Raw genomic sequence first — 17,184 nt, 5'->3', positions numbered from 1 at the left:
AGAAAGTTATACAGGTTTGGAAAGGCATGAGGGTGAGTAAATGATGAAAAATTACATGAGGACTTTTTTTCTGTCTGGGTTGACAATATCGATTTATCAGTCCAACTGTATAAAAACATTTCATTTTAATGTACAATAGTATAAACACATTTTGTTTATAGTAAACACAAGTTGATTTGTGCACATTCAGTGCTTCCATTAAAAACTGAAGACTAGTCATGCAGGTTGTGCCACACATCCTGATCAGAGCATGTGAGCACCTACCTACCAATCAGATCACGTGATATGTTATCAACTGACATACCATACCAACCTGCGCCATTTAACCCTTCTGCTTCGCTTAACTGGAATTTCAGTAGTCTGACATTCTTGAAAGAAGTGCTAAACATTACAAGCACGCACAGACTCATACCTGTACACACACACACGTTTTTGAAATAATGTACATTCCATATTAGGATCCAAAACAACTGAACATTTTAATAAAATGGACACACTTAAATGAGATTTAATTAACAAGAGACTTTTGTGTTGTACAAAGACAAGCCATACAACAGTGACTTTCACATGTTCTCTTTTTTTTTTTTTTTTTACATTCCAACAGAATTATATTTCTGATCCTGAAAAGGATGTTTGAGATACATTCAAAACGCTTCCCGTCCGTATTGAGCCTGTATCAAAGGTCTACAGTTTAAAAGACTCATTTTAGGAATTCTCGATCTGCCAAGACGCAGTTTATTTAGTCTATGGCATACTCAGAGTCTTGGCGACAACGCCGGCAGCCTGGATAACACGGTATCGCTCTCGGAGGTTGCGTCGCCGGACGTGCTCGTTGGTGATTTCCAGTACATTTGCTTCACGAAACCAGCCTTTCTGTCCATCAGATAGACGGATTCCCTCACACCATCCTAAAGAAGGCAAGAAGTGGTCAGATGGATGAACAAACATACATTTGGAACACATTTCAACATGTCAGATGTGCTTCCAATAAATGGAAGGTATAGCGTGACACACCTTCGTTGGTTTTGCGCACGACGTTAATGATCTCCGTGGGCTCCAGATTTAATTCATCTGCTTGGTTTGCCACATACTGCTCCACACACTGCACCTGAGGGCAATCTGTCACACAAAGACACACATGATTAGAAAGTTATTTATCTGTAGAGAGAAAAGAATGTGATCAAAATCAAAGGCAAGCACTGACACGTCACATATGCGTATAAACCTGAGCGGCTTTTTTGGGAAATAAGCACCCACACTTACCCCAATCTTCATATATGACTTCTTCTTGATCATTGCTGGGGTTGTCAGGATTCGGGAATGCTGCCAACCACCTGTGCAGGTCAGATCTGATTGGAGAGATTGAAGAAAAGTGACCTATACAGTCTTAAAAAGCAGCGTACATCCTTATAGTCAAACTAATCCTGGAGATTACATAGAGGAGATTTCCAATTGTGGAAATGTACGATGTATACAAAATTAAAAATAATAATAATATTACTAAAATTACTTTTTTTTTCCAAATTATGGTACATACATTCTGATACATTGCTGATATTAAATTATTATTTTTTTGTACATTTGCATTTTATTTAATGCAATGATTATACATACACCAAAAGTTTTTTTTAATTACTTTTATTCAGCAAGGGTGCAGTCAATTGATCAAAAGTGACAGTAAAGACACTAATGTAATGAAAGATTTCTATTAAAATGAAATGCTGCACGTTTAAAATTTGTATTTATCAAAGAATCCTGAAAAAAATATATCGCCGTTTCTTTCTTCAACATTCATTATAAGAAACGTTTCTTGAGCACCAAATTAGTATATTGAATGATTTCTGAAGGATCATGTGACACTGATGACTGAAGTAATTGCTGCTTTAGCTTTGCTACAACAGGAATAAATACAATTTTTAAATATATTAAAATATAAAACAGTTCTTTTAAAGTTATTTCATTTTTGATCAAATAATTGCAGCCTTGGTAAACATGTTCAAAAATATATTAAAAAACGCCCCCCAAATGTTTAAACGGTAGTGTACATTGAAAAGACTTGTATACTTGAATTACAGGGAAAAAAAATCTCGGCTGAGTAAAATAAATAGTATGCCGTTTATTTATAACTCCACGCACTGTGTAGGAGCTTTCAAAACTCTCTCCATCTGGCGTCCCTGATGATTCTCCAGCAGGGTCAGACAGAGGCTGTGCTCCATGTTCGGGACAGCTGTGTCCTCCCCAAAAGGCTGCACCTGGACCAGGGAGCGATGGGCATGATCGAGGACTACATACCGCTCAGAACTGCAGCACATGGAAAGAGAAGAAGAAATAAATGAGTGAAGTCTGCTTCAGAAACAATAGGTTTCTAAACTAAACAGTAATTGCAAACAGGTGTGTTACGATTTATAAACCATAATTAAAAAGTGAATCCAAATAAATGGCATGTAAACATAATGCAGTGTTTTGTAACCCTCATAAAACAGAGTAAAGCCACAAAACAAACAGGTTTTTCAGCTTTCTACCTTTTCTTGCTGGCAATGATAAGCAGGTCACTGAAGAGAAAGAGGTAGATGGGACTGAATTTGGGGCGGAGGGTCAAGAATGTTCCTCCTCTGTTTACTTCCTGCAGCTCTCCTCGTTTCTCCAAATAACGTGTTTGAGAGACAATTGGCACCGCCTGAATAGATGATTCAATGATGAGACAACATTTCAACAAATAAATAGATTAATTCAAATAATTATTATAAAAGGTATATAAAAATATATAATAGTAAATATTTTTAATACAAGTTTTATTTCAATAAAGCATTTCATGATTTCAAAACATTAAAAAAGTAATAATTTATAAAGTAATAATTAAGATTCTACACTATTTTAAGGTCACTAATCAAAAGTAAACATTTGTGAACGTGATCATGTGACATTCTCAAATCATGCTGGATTACATCAGGTTTTGCAGTTCTAAAATTCATCTTTTTACTCATTTTCTTAAGCTCGTATAATTTGTCATTTGTTCACTATTTAAAAAAAATACAATCAGAGCAATTTTAAAGGGGTCATATGATGCTTTTTTAAAGATCATTATTTTGTGTATTTGGTGTAGGGCTGCACGATAAATCGCATATTTAACGCGCATCTTGTCAGAAAGCCGGTTCTGTATTCAGCGATAAATCTCCATCACGTGCGTGCTTTCACATTGAGCAGCATTAACTACACAGAGCCGTTGTTCACTGACGAGCTGCGCAAAAAATCGCGCGAATATGAACGTGGTGTTGCGAACACTAACTGCGGTTACTGACACCATGCCTTCTTTCTTTGCGTGCACATTTGCGGCGGGATTATGCAAATATTTCCACATAGTGGGGTAGATATGTGGGGGCGTGTTAGAATGAGCCGTTTTAGGGGGGCGTGGCAGAGTCTTAACTTTAATAAAGAATATCTCATTGGTTTTGAGACTTTAGTCTTTGCAACTTCAGGGATCTTATCTATGCACAATCAGCTTGTAACACTCCAAAGAGAAAGGAAAACTTGAAATCGCATCATATGACCCCTTTAAATGCCACTGTAACCAACTGTATCATTAAAACAAAAATCAATTGCTCACCTTTAGTTTGTCGAACTCCAGCATACCATTAATCTGAATCAGTTCCTCCATCTGCTTCATTTTTCCAACCTGAGTATTACATTCTTCAATGATCTGTGAGGATATGCGTGAGAAGTTTTTTAAGAACACATCTGCCAACACAGCCGTAAACAATACATATAAACACCAACACATTCTTTCCGTGCAGACAACTGAAACTGAATACATCATGACATGACAAACATTAAACGTGACCTATTTTGGTTCCTTCATGAACATAAATAAATGTCCTTTATTTGCCTAATGCTATAAAATCTACTTTATTACAATAGTTATCCTTGACTCTAACAAAAATATGGCAGCCTTATATAATCTGAAACATATATTTCTAGTGAGCCGACCTGCATTTACCCTTATTTTCCACTCCCCCCCCCCCTCATTCTCGCTCTCTTTTCCTTATATCTTTCTCTCTAATAGGCTATTCTGAGAACAATGAGGTCTAGTTTGATCATAGAACAGTGGGTGAGGAGTGGCTTTATAATGAGAGGAAAAACAGGGTGCATTAACTGTGACCTTGAGGTGTTTACCTTGGACACAGAGTCCAGAGCTTTAGATGCTGTTTGTTCCTTATCCGTCCCGACGGCTGTTCTCTTTAGGATGTTCTGATGAAAAAAAAAAAAAGAATTTTACAAATCTGAATTATCTTCACATTACCTGGATCACGCTAGATAATAATGTGATGCCTTGCAAACCAAGTATAATTGTGGAAACAAAACAAAAAAAACTCCCCAAAACCAACTGAAATTGGTTCCAACATTTACATACATTCTACAGTTTACAATATTGGGGTCATTAAGATGTTTGTAATATGTTTTTGAAAGAGGTTACTTTTATGCTCACCAAGGCTGCATTTACTGTATTTAAAAATACAGTAAAACAGTCAAATTGTGAAATATTAACGCAAGTTAAAATGATTGTTTTCGATTTTAATATATTTTAAAATGTAATTTATTCTTGTGATGGCAAAGCTGATTTTTCAGCAGTTTTCAGTGTCACATGATCCTTCAGAAATCATTGTAACATGCTGATTTTGTCACGAATCCTGTCCATGGACTTCCGTTCAATCACCACCAGAGGTCACCCTTCCATTACATTGACTCTCGCACTACACAAACTGTTGCATGTCATCTCGGACTACATATCCCATCATCCATTGCACTGATTGCACACAGCTGTAACCAATCACACATTCACTATATAACACTCACTCAGATCCCTTTCACACTGCCAAGTATTGTTTAGCGCATATCACTCACATAGCGATAGCTACTCTACGGAGCCATTTCTAGTTCTCATTGTTTAGTCATAGTCTTGTCTTGCCTGCTTTCCCGTGTTACCTGATTATTGCCTGTTTATCTTGAGTTAACCCTTTGCCTGCTGTTTCGGACTGTGTTTGCACCTCGCCTGGACTCTAGCGCGTGTTATTGGATAACCCCTCATGTCAAGCCCTCTGGATATTGTTAGCCGCTTATCGACCACGTCCGTTTTGGATTACTCTGCGGTCTTGCCCTCAATATACCCGTTTGCCAATGTTTGATTTATGCCTGTTTCTGACCACGTCTCCAGAATAAAGCGTTGCACATGGATCCGCACATCTCACGTCTCGTCAGCCCCGTAACAGATTTGTTGCTCAAGAAATATTCTTCTTTCATCAATGTTGCTTAGTATTTTTGTGGAAAGTGTGATACATTTTTTTTCAGGATTCTTAGACTAATAGAAAGTATTTTTGTGAGTTATTCACCCACCTCGATGAGCATTTTATTGCGTGTGATTCGCTGGAAGGGCAGCAACATGAAGGACATGAAGGGCAGTCGTTGACAAATGGGCGACTCCTGGAGTCGGGTGATTATGGTCGCAAACTGAGTGTTAGTTTGCCTGTGACAGATATTAGGCAAAAGAACAAGTGAGAGAATACAAAATACATTTAAATGGATGATAAAAAATATTCGACGAAACAGTTCTTGAGTGCTTGTGTGTGTAGATGTATGAGTTTCTCACATGAGATTACTGTAGGTCTTTTCCTGATAAATCTGGTTTCGAACATAGTCGATATACGCAGGGAAATGATGTTGGGCGTGATAGTGGATGATGTCACAGATGTCAGAAATGATAACGCTCTCATCTACACGCTCCTCTAGGTCCTTTAGAAACCTGTGAACATCAACAGACAATGGTATTTGTAAATTAATGTTTGTGACTGCTGTGACTTGTTTTACAGGCTACACTGCATTGTCGAAGCATTAGACTATTAGTTGGCGATGAAGTATTTATCCTCCTTAGATTTCATGTTTAATCGTTTTCTACTCTAATTATTGTAATAAAACATCAAATGCTGCTGTCTCAGCAAACTCTGATGGGTTACACCTGGCAAAGCATTTGTAGCAGTAAAATAACAATGTTGCAAATGTAGTCTAACTCATTTGTGGGGTTCAGGCAGTGCCATCTCAGCAAATCTAAACTGTAAATGTCTGCATTTTACACACACACAGGCACTCACCTCTCACTGACCTCTTGGATGCGCAGAATGTTTGAGAAGAGGGTCTTTTTGTCCATGTTAATAAGAGTGTCATTCAAGTCACTTGACTCCATGAAATGATCTGTTATCACACGCAGAGAGCGCAAATAGGACATTTCTGATGTAATCACCTCGAACATGCTCTGCACACAGAGAAGGGAAAAACATAAATATTGTTTAAATGCAACTTACTCTTCGATTTCTGTAAAATCTTTATATTTGTAGTAATAGCTCGGTTTTTTCACATTCACTTTTATTATCGTCTGTATTGTGTTACATTGTATTGTGTTATTCAGCTTCTGTAATGTATTAGAGTCATTTGTAATACAAGAAAAAAAAAATTTATATAGAAAATAATACGTTGTTTTTTGTTGCATTTTGAAATTATTTTTATAACAATTGAGAAAATTCTCCCTCAAAATTCTCATTACTGTAATGCATCCAGACATTTTTTTATGTAGTACAGTATTTTTAAAAATGTATAAATACTTTATTAAAACAACACTTTGCATAAAAACACATTACATTACAGCAATAAGAATGGAATTGTGTTGCATTATGGACATGACAATTTTAATTGTCAAGAAAACAAAAAAACCTTAATGTTCTTTATCCATACTGCCTTAATTTTATAATACACTACTGTTCAAAAGATTTTTTTTCAACAAGGATGCATTAATTAGGAATGCATTAAATTGATCAAAAGCGATCAACACTTTTGAAGACCTTCATAATGTTATAAAAATTATATTTCAAATAAATGCAGTACAATTGTTTTCAACATTTCTCCAATAATAAGAAATGTTTCTTGAGCTCCACATCAGCATATTAGAATGATTTGTGGAGGATCATGTGACACAATGGCTGCTGAAAATTCAGCTTTTCCATCACAGGAATAAATTATATTTTAAAATATATTCAAATCAAAATAATTTTTTAAAAATTGTAACAATATTTGACAGTTTTACTGTTTTTACTAGACTTTTGATCAAATAACTGCAGCCTTGGTGAGCATTAGACCAATCTTACTGACCCCAAACTTTTGAACGGTAGTGTATATATGCATATTTGTGAGATGAACACTCTTCATACTTCCTTTCCCATCCACCCCTTTCCATCCTGTCTTCTCCTAGAGATTTCCATCCTCTCTTTCTTCTCTTTTCCTCTCAAATCACTTTTTCCATGTTCCCAAACACATATTCTGTCTTTGAGCCTCAAATCTCAGCATATGCTAAGAAGTACATGCTCTCCTCCGCGTTCTGTACCTTGTTCATTGAGGATTTCTGCTCACCTCTTGGTACTTGCACTCCTCTGAACTTAGGGTCTGCAAGACACCACTGTCTCGTACTGCTGGCTGATCCCGCCATAAATTGCTCTGCTTGAGATTTGGAACACTACTGGATCTGGGATGTTTTTCTCCTTTCTCTGGGCTGGATGTATTGTGTGGGTCCATCTGGAAGTCCATGCTGGTTTTACTGATGTTGCGACATACTGTCCTCCTGATCTCCTTGTGTATATATGTTTCTGTGTAAAACTGATACAGCTCTGCAAGGGCCAGAAAATATGGCATTAAACTCAACCCCCTAAAATCAATTTATTGAGAAATGTATGGATGACATCATTCATCACAATTTCTTTATAGTGTTTCTTTCTTAACTTTCATCTGCCTTACAATTTTCAATTTAAAACTGGTAATTTATTCATTTAGAAAAAAAATTATACCCTCAGACTTCCCAGCTTCCAAGTCAACAGATTGTTGGTGATGTGGAATGGCTCGTGGAGGTCTAGAGCTGAGACAGAGATTGAGTTACACACATAGTAAAGACAAATATGACAGCTGTATGACTACAATATTAAAGCTTAAGAGAGCAGAAACTGTTTGAGAGATGAAAGAAATATAAAAAACACAAACATATATACTTCTCAGTGGATCCACATTTTTCCCCATCAGCCCCTGCACTGTCAGTCTCATCTGTTGATGTCAAAAAAAGGAGAAACCAACAATTAAGTACCATAAAACAAATACACAGAGATAATCAATGTCAGTCTGAAACACTTCATTCCCTTAAAGAAATGCTTCAAACACATTTTACTTCTGTAATATAATGCATTTCTGAGTGAAATAGTATATTAAAATAAATAAATAAATTACAGGATGAGATTTGATCTATTAGTATTAATTGGATTGTGAACAGTGGGCATTGAATAAAAGAATTTGTTCTGAAGAAGAAAGTAAGTCATACATGTCTGGAACAGTGTTGTTATTGTTAACTAAAACTAAAATGATTAAAAATCATTTTCGTCAATTGAAATAAAGCTAAATAAAATTAAATATAAGTGTCAGATAAAAAACTCTAAATTGGTAAAACTTCACAATAAGGATCTAAAGCATTTATTAAGCTTTTGAGCAATTTGATTAAGTTGATGTTCATTTGAACATTTACTAATACATTATTAAAAGTTTTATCTGTTAATATTATTTAAAGGGATAGTTCACCCAAAAATGAAAATTTTGTTATTAATTACTCACCCTCATGTCGTTCCAAACCCGTAAGACCTTCGTTCATCTTCGGAACACAAATTAAGATATTTTTGATGGAATCTGAGAGCTCTCTGACCCTCCCATAGACAGAAAGGGTCCTTACACGATCAAGGTCTAGAAATGTATCCGGGGTTCAACCCAAATTTTACGATTGTTGAATTGTTGAATAAAGCCGTTTTTTTTCCCTTTTGCTCTCAAAAAGTATACTCGTAGCTACGTAAAATTATGGTTGAACCCCTGATGTCACATAGATTATTTTACCGATGTCCTTGCTACATTTCTGGACCTTGATCGTGTAAGGACCCTTTCTGTCTATGGGAGGGTCAGAGAGCTCTCAGATTCCATCAAAAATATCTTAATTTGTGTTCCGAAGATGAACGAAGGTCTTACGGGTTTAGAACGACATGAGGGTGAGTAATTAATGACAGAATTTTCATTTTTGGGTGAACTATCCCTTTAATAGACCTGAGCTAACATGAACTAACAATGAACGTTAGCAAAAATTGCAGTAACAAATGTATTGCTCATTGTTAGTTACTGGTAAATAATGCATTAACGATGTTAACTAAAAGAACCTTATTGTTTTACTTTAAAACTTAAATAAAAAAAATAGAAATGTTACCTTGGCAACTAACTGAAATAAAAGTCCTTTAGTAAATAAAAGTACTGAAATGATTACAACTAAAATAAAAATAAAGCTAAATAGAAATATTTAAAATAATAATAAAAAAAATGACGAAATCGAATAACAAAATTGCTAAAAGGAAAATATAAACTGAAAAAATTAAAATAAAAGCTAATTCAAAATATATTCAAAAATAATATGTATATAAAATAACATAGTTTGGAACATTTATGACATAATTTTCAATTTTGACTTCTTTTTAAGAACATAAGAACATTTTGATTCCATGCCTACTTTAAATGCCTTTATGTACCTATAGACTTGAGAGAATAATTGCTGAGACGTCTTCCATTCTCATAGGTCTTGGCTGGTGGTGGTGGTGGTGGAGTTCTTTGTGGTCGGGGACTGGCAGGTGGGCTGCACTTTTTAGGGGGAAGCAGAGGGGAGGCAGGGCGTGCTAGAGGCTGAGGCAGAATAATGCGAGGTGGAACCCTGTTATCTAAAGGCATCCTGGGAGGAATGGCCGGAGGTGCGTCCTTGCTTACAGTGTCCGACCCCTTCTGAGGTCTGGGTGGAGTGACCACCTCCAGGCTAACATCGTAGATGGACTCCTCTGGCTCCTCCAAAGACTGGTCTTTGGGGACGTTTAGAGGAGTCTGAGGAAATGGGACAACAGAGACGATCAACGTTGGAGGTCCAGGGTCCGATTTCCTCCTCAGCTGTTGCTCTATTAGATTACGAGTCTCCTGAAACTTGCCTTTTTTAACTTGCAGTTTCTCCTTCTTGTTCTCTTCTTCAGCTATTGACTCACTCAAAGAATTCGGCTCCTTATTTGACTTGTCTTCGTTCTCTCCCTCTCCGCTTTTGTTCTGATCCTCCGTGTCACTGTATTCAATCTCATCATCCTCACCCTCGTCATCATCCTGCTCGCTTATTGGCACCCATACGAGCTTCATGCCAGGCCTCTGCAGGTGACATATACAGCCGCAGTTCTTCTCACACTGAGGCTCTGGAAGAGGGCTGGAATCCTGCTCTTCTCGCAGTTTGCCGCCTTCTTTTCCATCAGGAGCTAGAAGAGGACATGGATTATGGTATGGCTTTGAATGAACTTTAAGATGGGTCAATAACATGATGCTATTTTTTTCGTCCTATCATTATTATTATTATTTTTCATAAATACATTAAAAATGCAATTCACACAATGATCGGAATATGATTATGCATGTTTTTGTATTAAAAATCAATCCGAAATATTTTTGGGGATATAAAGTCAAAAATGTCAGGAGGATATAAGGTTGCAATCAAAATTATTCAACCCCCATTGCAAATCAGGTTTATTGGCTTTCAGCTGTTTACAATGAACAAATCAAACAAAAGTAATTGAAATAGCTCAACACAGCTAAATCTTTCAAGTGGTTTCCCCAAATTCAACTGAAAATGCAACTTTTAATGATTTCTGCAGGCTCAAAATTATTCACCCCCTTCATTGCAAGCATCTTTAGTACTTAGTAGAGCACTCTTTTGCTGTGATGACCTGCAGCAAATGAGATTTATAGCAAGACACCAGCTGCAGGTTTCCAGTGCCAGAGGATGCAAAGCAGCCCCAGTGCATCACCGAGCCACCACCGTGCTTAACTGTAGGCAGTGTTCTTTTCAATGTATGCTTCATTCTTCTTCCTCCAGACATACTGCTGATCCATAGAGCCAACAAGTTACAGTTTTGTTTCATCGTTCCACAGCACAGAATCCCAAAACTTCTGTGGCTTATGTGATTTTGTGCAAAATTGGAGCTGGAGCCGACTTTTCTTGTACTTTTGGGTCAGTAGTGGTGTACATCTTGGAGTTCTGGCCATACTGTGCAAACTGAAACCTCAGTGCCTGTTGCCACCAAGTCTTGCTGCAGGTCTTTTGCAGTCACTCAAGGGTTTTTCTGAACCTGCCTTCTCAGAAATCTGGCTGCAGTCATTGACAGCTTATTTTTTCTGTAACCACTGTTCCCTTATGTTTTAACTTGCGAACTATGCTTCCAACAGTGTCTCTAGGAACATTCAGTGCCTTCACTTTATTTTTGTATGAAGGGCGATTATCTCTTCTCTTAACTTTTTGGACCATTCTTCCAATTCAGGTATTTCACGCTGTGTTCCTGCTCAAGCACCTGGTGCAACTAATGAAGCCCTTGATTAATTGCATCATGTGTGCTTGAGACAACACCTGTTTTGCAGATTTGTGCTGTTGTGAGGGATTCTATTCAGGGGGGTGAATAATTTTGAGACTGCAGAAGTCTCAAAATTTACACAAGTTGTATTTTCAGTTGAATTTGGGGAAACCACTTGAAACATTTGCTGTGTTGAGCTATTTCAATTACTTTTGTTTGATTTGTTCATTGCCAACAGCTGAAAGTCTGTACATTTTGCCAATAAACCTGTGGGGGTTGAATAATTTTGATTGTAACTGTCCTGCTATTATAATGGAGAAAAAACATGTCAGTAAAGAACCCCTGAAGAAGGTTAGTTTGTGTTATAAAATGCTATGTTAACTATAAGGCAAGACACTAGGTAAACCATTGTTTGTTTGTTTTTTCATGCACTGGTCAATTTTGTGATTTTGTGATATTTTTCTTCCAGAACGTCTTCTTTCAGACTAGTGGAAAGAAAACAACCAAAATACACATTTATGTGTTTATTTGATTAAACGTTATTTAGTTATGTCTGTAAAAATCAATTACAAAACATATCTTTAAAGGCTGTTTTCTCAAAATGAGACAGAAATCTCCACTTACATACAGTACAACAAACCTTTCGAGTTTTCTAAATTCTGAATGTTTTTACAGAGGGGTTTGTTCATATAACAATCACCTGATTTACATAACATTTTATTCCTAAAAACTGACAGTACTTTTTTGTTTTAATTATGGAGTGGTAAAAAGAGATATCCAAAATCCCCTCTGTAAAAACCTTTAACTCTACTATGTCAACAAAAGAAACAATCATTTTGAATCTGGCTTTATCCAATGTTCAGATTTCCATTCTGGAAATGTATGCAGCTGAGTGCATTTTTAATAATAATGCCTCATTTCCGTATTTAAACATAACATTTCAGAAAATGTACCATATTGTGAGTAATTAACTGTATCTATTTCTATCTATCTATACTTAAACATTTTGCCATATTCAACTATGATGTCTTGTTCTAAAAATTCATCTGTAAAAAAAAAAAAAAAAAAAATGTATATCTTAAAAAATAAATTTTAAATCTTTTTTTTTTTTAATTAAGATGTATTCAAGAGGTTTGGAAAACATTATTACTTTTTACTTTATGGTTATACCACATGACATTTTCATTAAATTTAAACTACTTTTAAAACAGCAGAAAAGTTTTCTAAACCATATGAAACAAATATGGGTACAAAGGAGTTTTTCATTTCTAAAAACTTGATTTAGGCACTAGATTTAAAAATATTTTTTTTCTCTTGCAATGCTCTTAAGTATCTTTGGCTCTTACATAAACATATGCTAAACAAGCTGCAGCAAAGACTGACTCTATAACCCTTAGTAGTACCATGACTGAATGTCTTTGCAGTACTCTAAACATTATATTGCTCTCGAAAGGCTTCATATCCTTTCCCATTCCCAGTGTATAAGATCTTAGATTACCATCTCTTCTCTGCTTCTGCTTTGACTGGTCCACCTCGCCCTTCGAGCCTGCTGTTATCAGTGCCGTCAGCTTCTGCATGGAACCTTTGCGCTGTGACGATCCCTCCTCCCCCTCCTTAACCCGAAGATCTTCAATCGCCTCAAATACATTTTGCTTGATCTTGCCAAATGCTCGTTTTAGCCCTTCTGCCATTTCACTATACTGGTGACTGACCTGCTCGAAGCTCTCGGATTCTGGACTAGTTGAGTGCATGAACTTAAGGGTAGGACACTGGTTTATTACCCCAATAATCACATAAAGTCCACTTGCATGTTACTTTCAAGCCTCCAAGACAGTCAAACTAGCTCAGTTCACATAATTGTCACTGTAAAAGAGTTTTATGAACACTATATTCTCAGATGATGTCCAACAGGAATGTTAAGTAAGAAAAAACAAAAAGCTTTTTCTTGTTATGGCTCTTAAACTTTGGAACAGACTTTCTGGTAATGTTTTGCATTCATATGACTCAGTACTGCACATATAATAAAGGAAATATATGTGCAGTACTGATCATATTTATCCTATTTTTTTTGTTCATCATTCTTTTGTTTCGGTGTTGAGTCCATCAAGTTCAAAAAAAAAAATAAATAAAAGTTAAAATTCTAGAAAGATTTAGTTATACTGTCCAACCCTAATATGTATTGTGGAAAAAGCGCTGAACAAATAAAGCCTTGACTTCAAAATGGTTAATTATATTACGTGAAAAATCCTGTGTTTTCCTGCAGTTCACAGAGTCAGGAAAGTCTACATCTCAAAGTCAATTTCTCAAACTTCAATTCTACAAGACACAAAAAATGTTATGTACACATGTATGTATGTATATATATATACATATATATATATATATATACATATACACACCATTCAATAGTTTGGGATCCGTAAGATCTTTTTTTTTTTTTTAAGAAATCAGCTTTATTTTAACAAGGATGCAGTAAAGTAATCAAAAGTGGCAATATATATTTAATAAATGCTTTTCTTTCAAGCTTTTTATTCATCATGACTGTTTTTACTATATTATTTACTGTATTTTTGATCAAATAAGTACAGTCTTGGTGAGCGTAAGACACTTTTTTAAAAAAGCCCCCAAACCTTTGAACGGTAGTGTAGTTTTAATATAATTAGTTCCAAGAGGGGTTATTTAATCCCCCCACACCCATCTGTCCATGTGTTCAGCAGACGACACAGACTGTATAATCCCACTGAACAATCAACAACAAAATCACCTCCGATGTGTTATGTCTGAATTATGCTTCATTGAATTAGAAAAAAAAAAAAAAAAACTAAAACATCCAATACAAGAAAGTTGATCAATTTAATTTGAAAATGAAACTGACATGAGTTTTAGGAACACTACTGTATGTAAGTCAAATAGCTTGCATTCCTGAAGGATGTTACACACAAAGCTCACATTCAAAGTTACTTTCAAAACTATATTGTAAAAACCAAACTAGCAATTTACATTCACTGTAAAATTCACTGGAGAACACACATCTTTTTGCTTCACAAGACATAAATTGACAGACTGGAGTCTTGAGGATTACTTGAGGATTATTGTGATGTTTTTATCAATTGTTTGAACTCTCATTCCATTAACCCATTGACTGCAGAGGATACACTGGTAAGTAAGTAATGTAATGCTACATTTCTCCAAATCTCAGTCTCACTTACATCTTGGATGGCCTAAAGGTGAGCAAATTTCATTTATGGGTGAACTATTCCTTTAAGTTTACTGCTATTTAAAATTTTGTGACTGAATATTGTGAAAGAAAATTCCTGGAAACACGCATAGGTATTCCATGGAAGTAGGTCAAACAAATCCTGAAAATGAATGTAAATACACCGTACCTGAACGGCCTCCATCAACAGCACTCAAAGCTCCTTCTTGTCTCTCTTGGCTGTCCACCTCGTCTTTCTGTCCACTGTGATTTTGTCTGGCCTTTGGAGGCAGAGGAGGTGCCTTGCCAGCGCTGGTGAGGGAAGAACTTCTCGATTTGCGCCTGGGCTTTATTGCAGGAGGTCTTTGTTGTCTCCATTCTATGCTGGTGCTCTTTGCTGTATCTCCACTTGGAATCGTAGGCTCTGGCTGGCTGAATTTGTTGACTATCTTTTTGACATTCCCAGAGTTCTGTGAGGTTGCACCTTCCACAGATGACATGTCTGAGGTATTATTGGATGGCTTAATGGGAATCGGGGGTCTTTGTTTAACCTCAGCTTTTGGAGGCAGATGCGGAGACTCTTGAGAAGACATCTTGATTGGTTTTGATGTTTTAAACAAAGCAACCTGGCCAATATGAGGCCAGGTAGTAGGGTCACAGAGGGCCTTCAATCTTCACCCTGCAGTAACAAATAATAAGGACATTAAACATGACTGATGCACCGTAACAAACTCTTTCCATCATTTGATCAATCCCAGAACACCTGACATTGCATTGTTTTCATTAGATATATTACAATTCTGGCTAATACTGCTAAACTGATAATTATTTTCAAGTAATGGACAATAAATGGGTGATGTTAAAGTCACAATTAAAAGGAATTCCATGTTGTGACGAACATCGAGTGTAACAAATTAATCAAACACGAAAAAATGTAGTGTGGTGACTTGGTTGTATGTATCGATTTGTTGATTGAATTTTTGAAAAAAAGGCGTTGCACACAAAAGTGGAGGCACATGAATGTGAACTGTGTGAATGTGAAGAGGCAGGACTAAATTATTGGAGTCTTGCATTTTGATTAAACTGAAAACTGAAAAGATGAAACATGCACAGATGAATTATTCAGATCTAAAACATGCATTTAGAAAATAGATCAATTTTCATTTCATGTTCATTTATATTATTTTGTACAATTAAAACACTAAAACCAAAATAAGTCATTTTAAATGCTACAAGTGACATCACAATATTTTAATATACAGTACAGAAATAACTACAGCCAATACCCGATATAGTACCAAGTACCAATATATTGTCAAGCCCTAGTTTTCATTCTTTCAGTTTCATATCCCTCATGAAGAGTACTGTAATTGCAACCTCAGAACTACATATACATTTGTCATGACGATTACCATCTGGTAACTCATTAAATTAAATAAAAGGCACAGTGATCTTTGTACTGGAGTTACCTCAAACCGTACAGGTTCAAACGCATTTGACTTTGCTCTTACATGTCACACTTTTGTATAAAATAGGAGCTGGACTTGCAATCAGACTGGTTCTTTAGCGAAACAGCATGCTGGAAACAGTATGAAATATAGCTAGGAATGTGTTTGTATGTCATGTTTGTAAGTGCCATGTACTTTGACCTTTCGGATTCTAAAAGCCTATTCATGTTTTAGGAATGCATGATGAGATTAAAGTAATATGATTAGGTGTTTATATAAAACTGCTTATTGTTTCTCCTTATTTAAAAACAATACCCATGACTTGAATGGAACTGATTGGGAATCTTGGCTTGGAATAAACCCATTCTGGATATTTTGGAAGGGAAAGGGTGTGTCAACACGACTTCCTTTCTCAACAATTCTACAGCCAGGTTGAACTTTGGCGTCACTGATTTTTTCACTTGACTCGCACCTCTCAGACAGACTCAGCAGGTCTGTCAAGTTCTCTAATGTGCTGCTGTGATCTAATTTGATATCCTGAACATACAAAGCTCAACATTAAAGAATGCCAGAGAGAAATGCTTTCCCATGGGGTGAAACAGGATGGCTGAAAAGGTTACCATTAGAAGGGCGTTAATGTTTTGTCATTTTTACATCCTTCTGATATTTCAAACTTCAATAAGGTATAAACATCCCCTAAAGCAACAGGACACCCGAGTATCCCCTGCTAGGCAGTTGTTTTTCCAGAAATGTGTACAAGACACTTCCCCTCCCACCAATAAACATCTTGGGAATGGAATCCTCCTTTCCTGTTGTGAACCTTGGCTTTGCTTTCAAATTCCTGAGAATCATTGGGATATATATATATATATATATATATATACACACACACACACATACATACAATATATATATACAGTTTTGGGTATTATACTAAAAAATAAAATAATATTTTAAAAATGTATATTTAAATTATCTTGTTTTTTTCATTCACCTTCAGTTTCCTCACAGTGAATAAAGCAGTATATATATATATATATTTTTTTTTTTTTTTTTTTTT

General features: G+C 35.9%; 1 protein-coding gene across 2 annotated transcripts in view; it reads right to left on the bottom strand.

The window, feature by feature from the left end:
• Nucleotides 1-30: 30 nt before the first annotated feature.
• LOC107723635 (rho guanine nucleotide exchange factor 15-like) overlaps nucleotides 31-17,184 on the bottom strand; it is a 20,695-nt gene continuing 3,541 nt past the window's right edge. Inside the window, exons 2-16 of one of the 2 annotated variants that reach the window (XM_016532345.1) lie at nucleotides 14,867-15,355; nucleotides 9,639-10,394; nucleotides 8,079-8,130; nucleotides 7,881-7,948; nucleotides 7,450-7,703; nucleotides 6,141-6,301; nucleotides 5,642-5,794; nucleotides 5,389-5,518; nucleotides 4,171-4,245; nucleotides 3,605-3,697; nucleotides 2,523-2,677; nucleotides 2,137-2,301; nucleotides 1,264-1,349; nucleotides 1,015-1,119; nucleotides 31-908 (exon numbers count right to left, since the gene is read on the bottom strand). In XM_016532345.1, coding sequence (XP_016387831.1) covers nucleotides 745-908; nucleotides 1,015-1,119; nucleotides 1,264-1,349; nucleotides 2,137-2,301; nucleotides 2,523-2,677; nucleotides 3,605-3,697; nucleotides 4,171-4,245; nucleotides 5,389-5,518; nucleotides 5,642-5,794; nucleotides 6,141-6,301; nucleotides 7,450-7,703; nucleotides 7,881-7,948; nucleotides 8,079-8,130; nucleotides 9,639-10,394; nucleotides 14,867-15,269 — 2,820 coding nt within the window. In that variant the 5' untranslated portion in view covers nucleotides 15,270-15,355 and the 3' untranslated portion in view covers nucleotides 31-744. Of the gene's footprint in view, nucleotides 909-1,014; nucleotides 1,120-1,263; nucleotides 1,350-2,136; nucleotides 2,302-2,522; nucleotides 2,678-3,604; nucleotides 3,698-4,170; nucleotides 4,246-5,388; nucleotides 5,519-5,641; nucleotides 5,795-6,140; nucleotides 6,302-7,449; nucleotides 7,704-7,880; nucleotides 7,949-8,078; nucleotides 8,131-9,638; nucleotides 10,395-12,978; nucleotides 13,040-14,866; nucleotides 15,356-17,184 lie in introns of those variants that run through there. The other variant, XM_016532346.1, reaches the window with a different exon arrangement.

This window comes from Sinocyclocheilus rhinocerous, unplaced genomic scaffold (genome assembly GCF_001515625.1).
Source record: "Sinocyclocheilus rhinocerous isolate Xijiao unplaced genomic scaffold, SAMN03320098_v1.1 scaffold1537, whole genome shotgun sequence".
Classification (NCBI taxonomy): Eukaryota; Metazoa; Chordata; class Actinopteri; order Cypriniformes; family Cyprinidae; genus Sinocyclocheilus; species Sinocyclocheilus rhinocerous.
The sequence above is the reverse complement of the archived record's forward strand: the minus strand, read 5'-3'. Positions and strand labels throughout refer to the sequence as shown.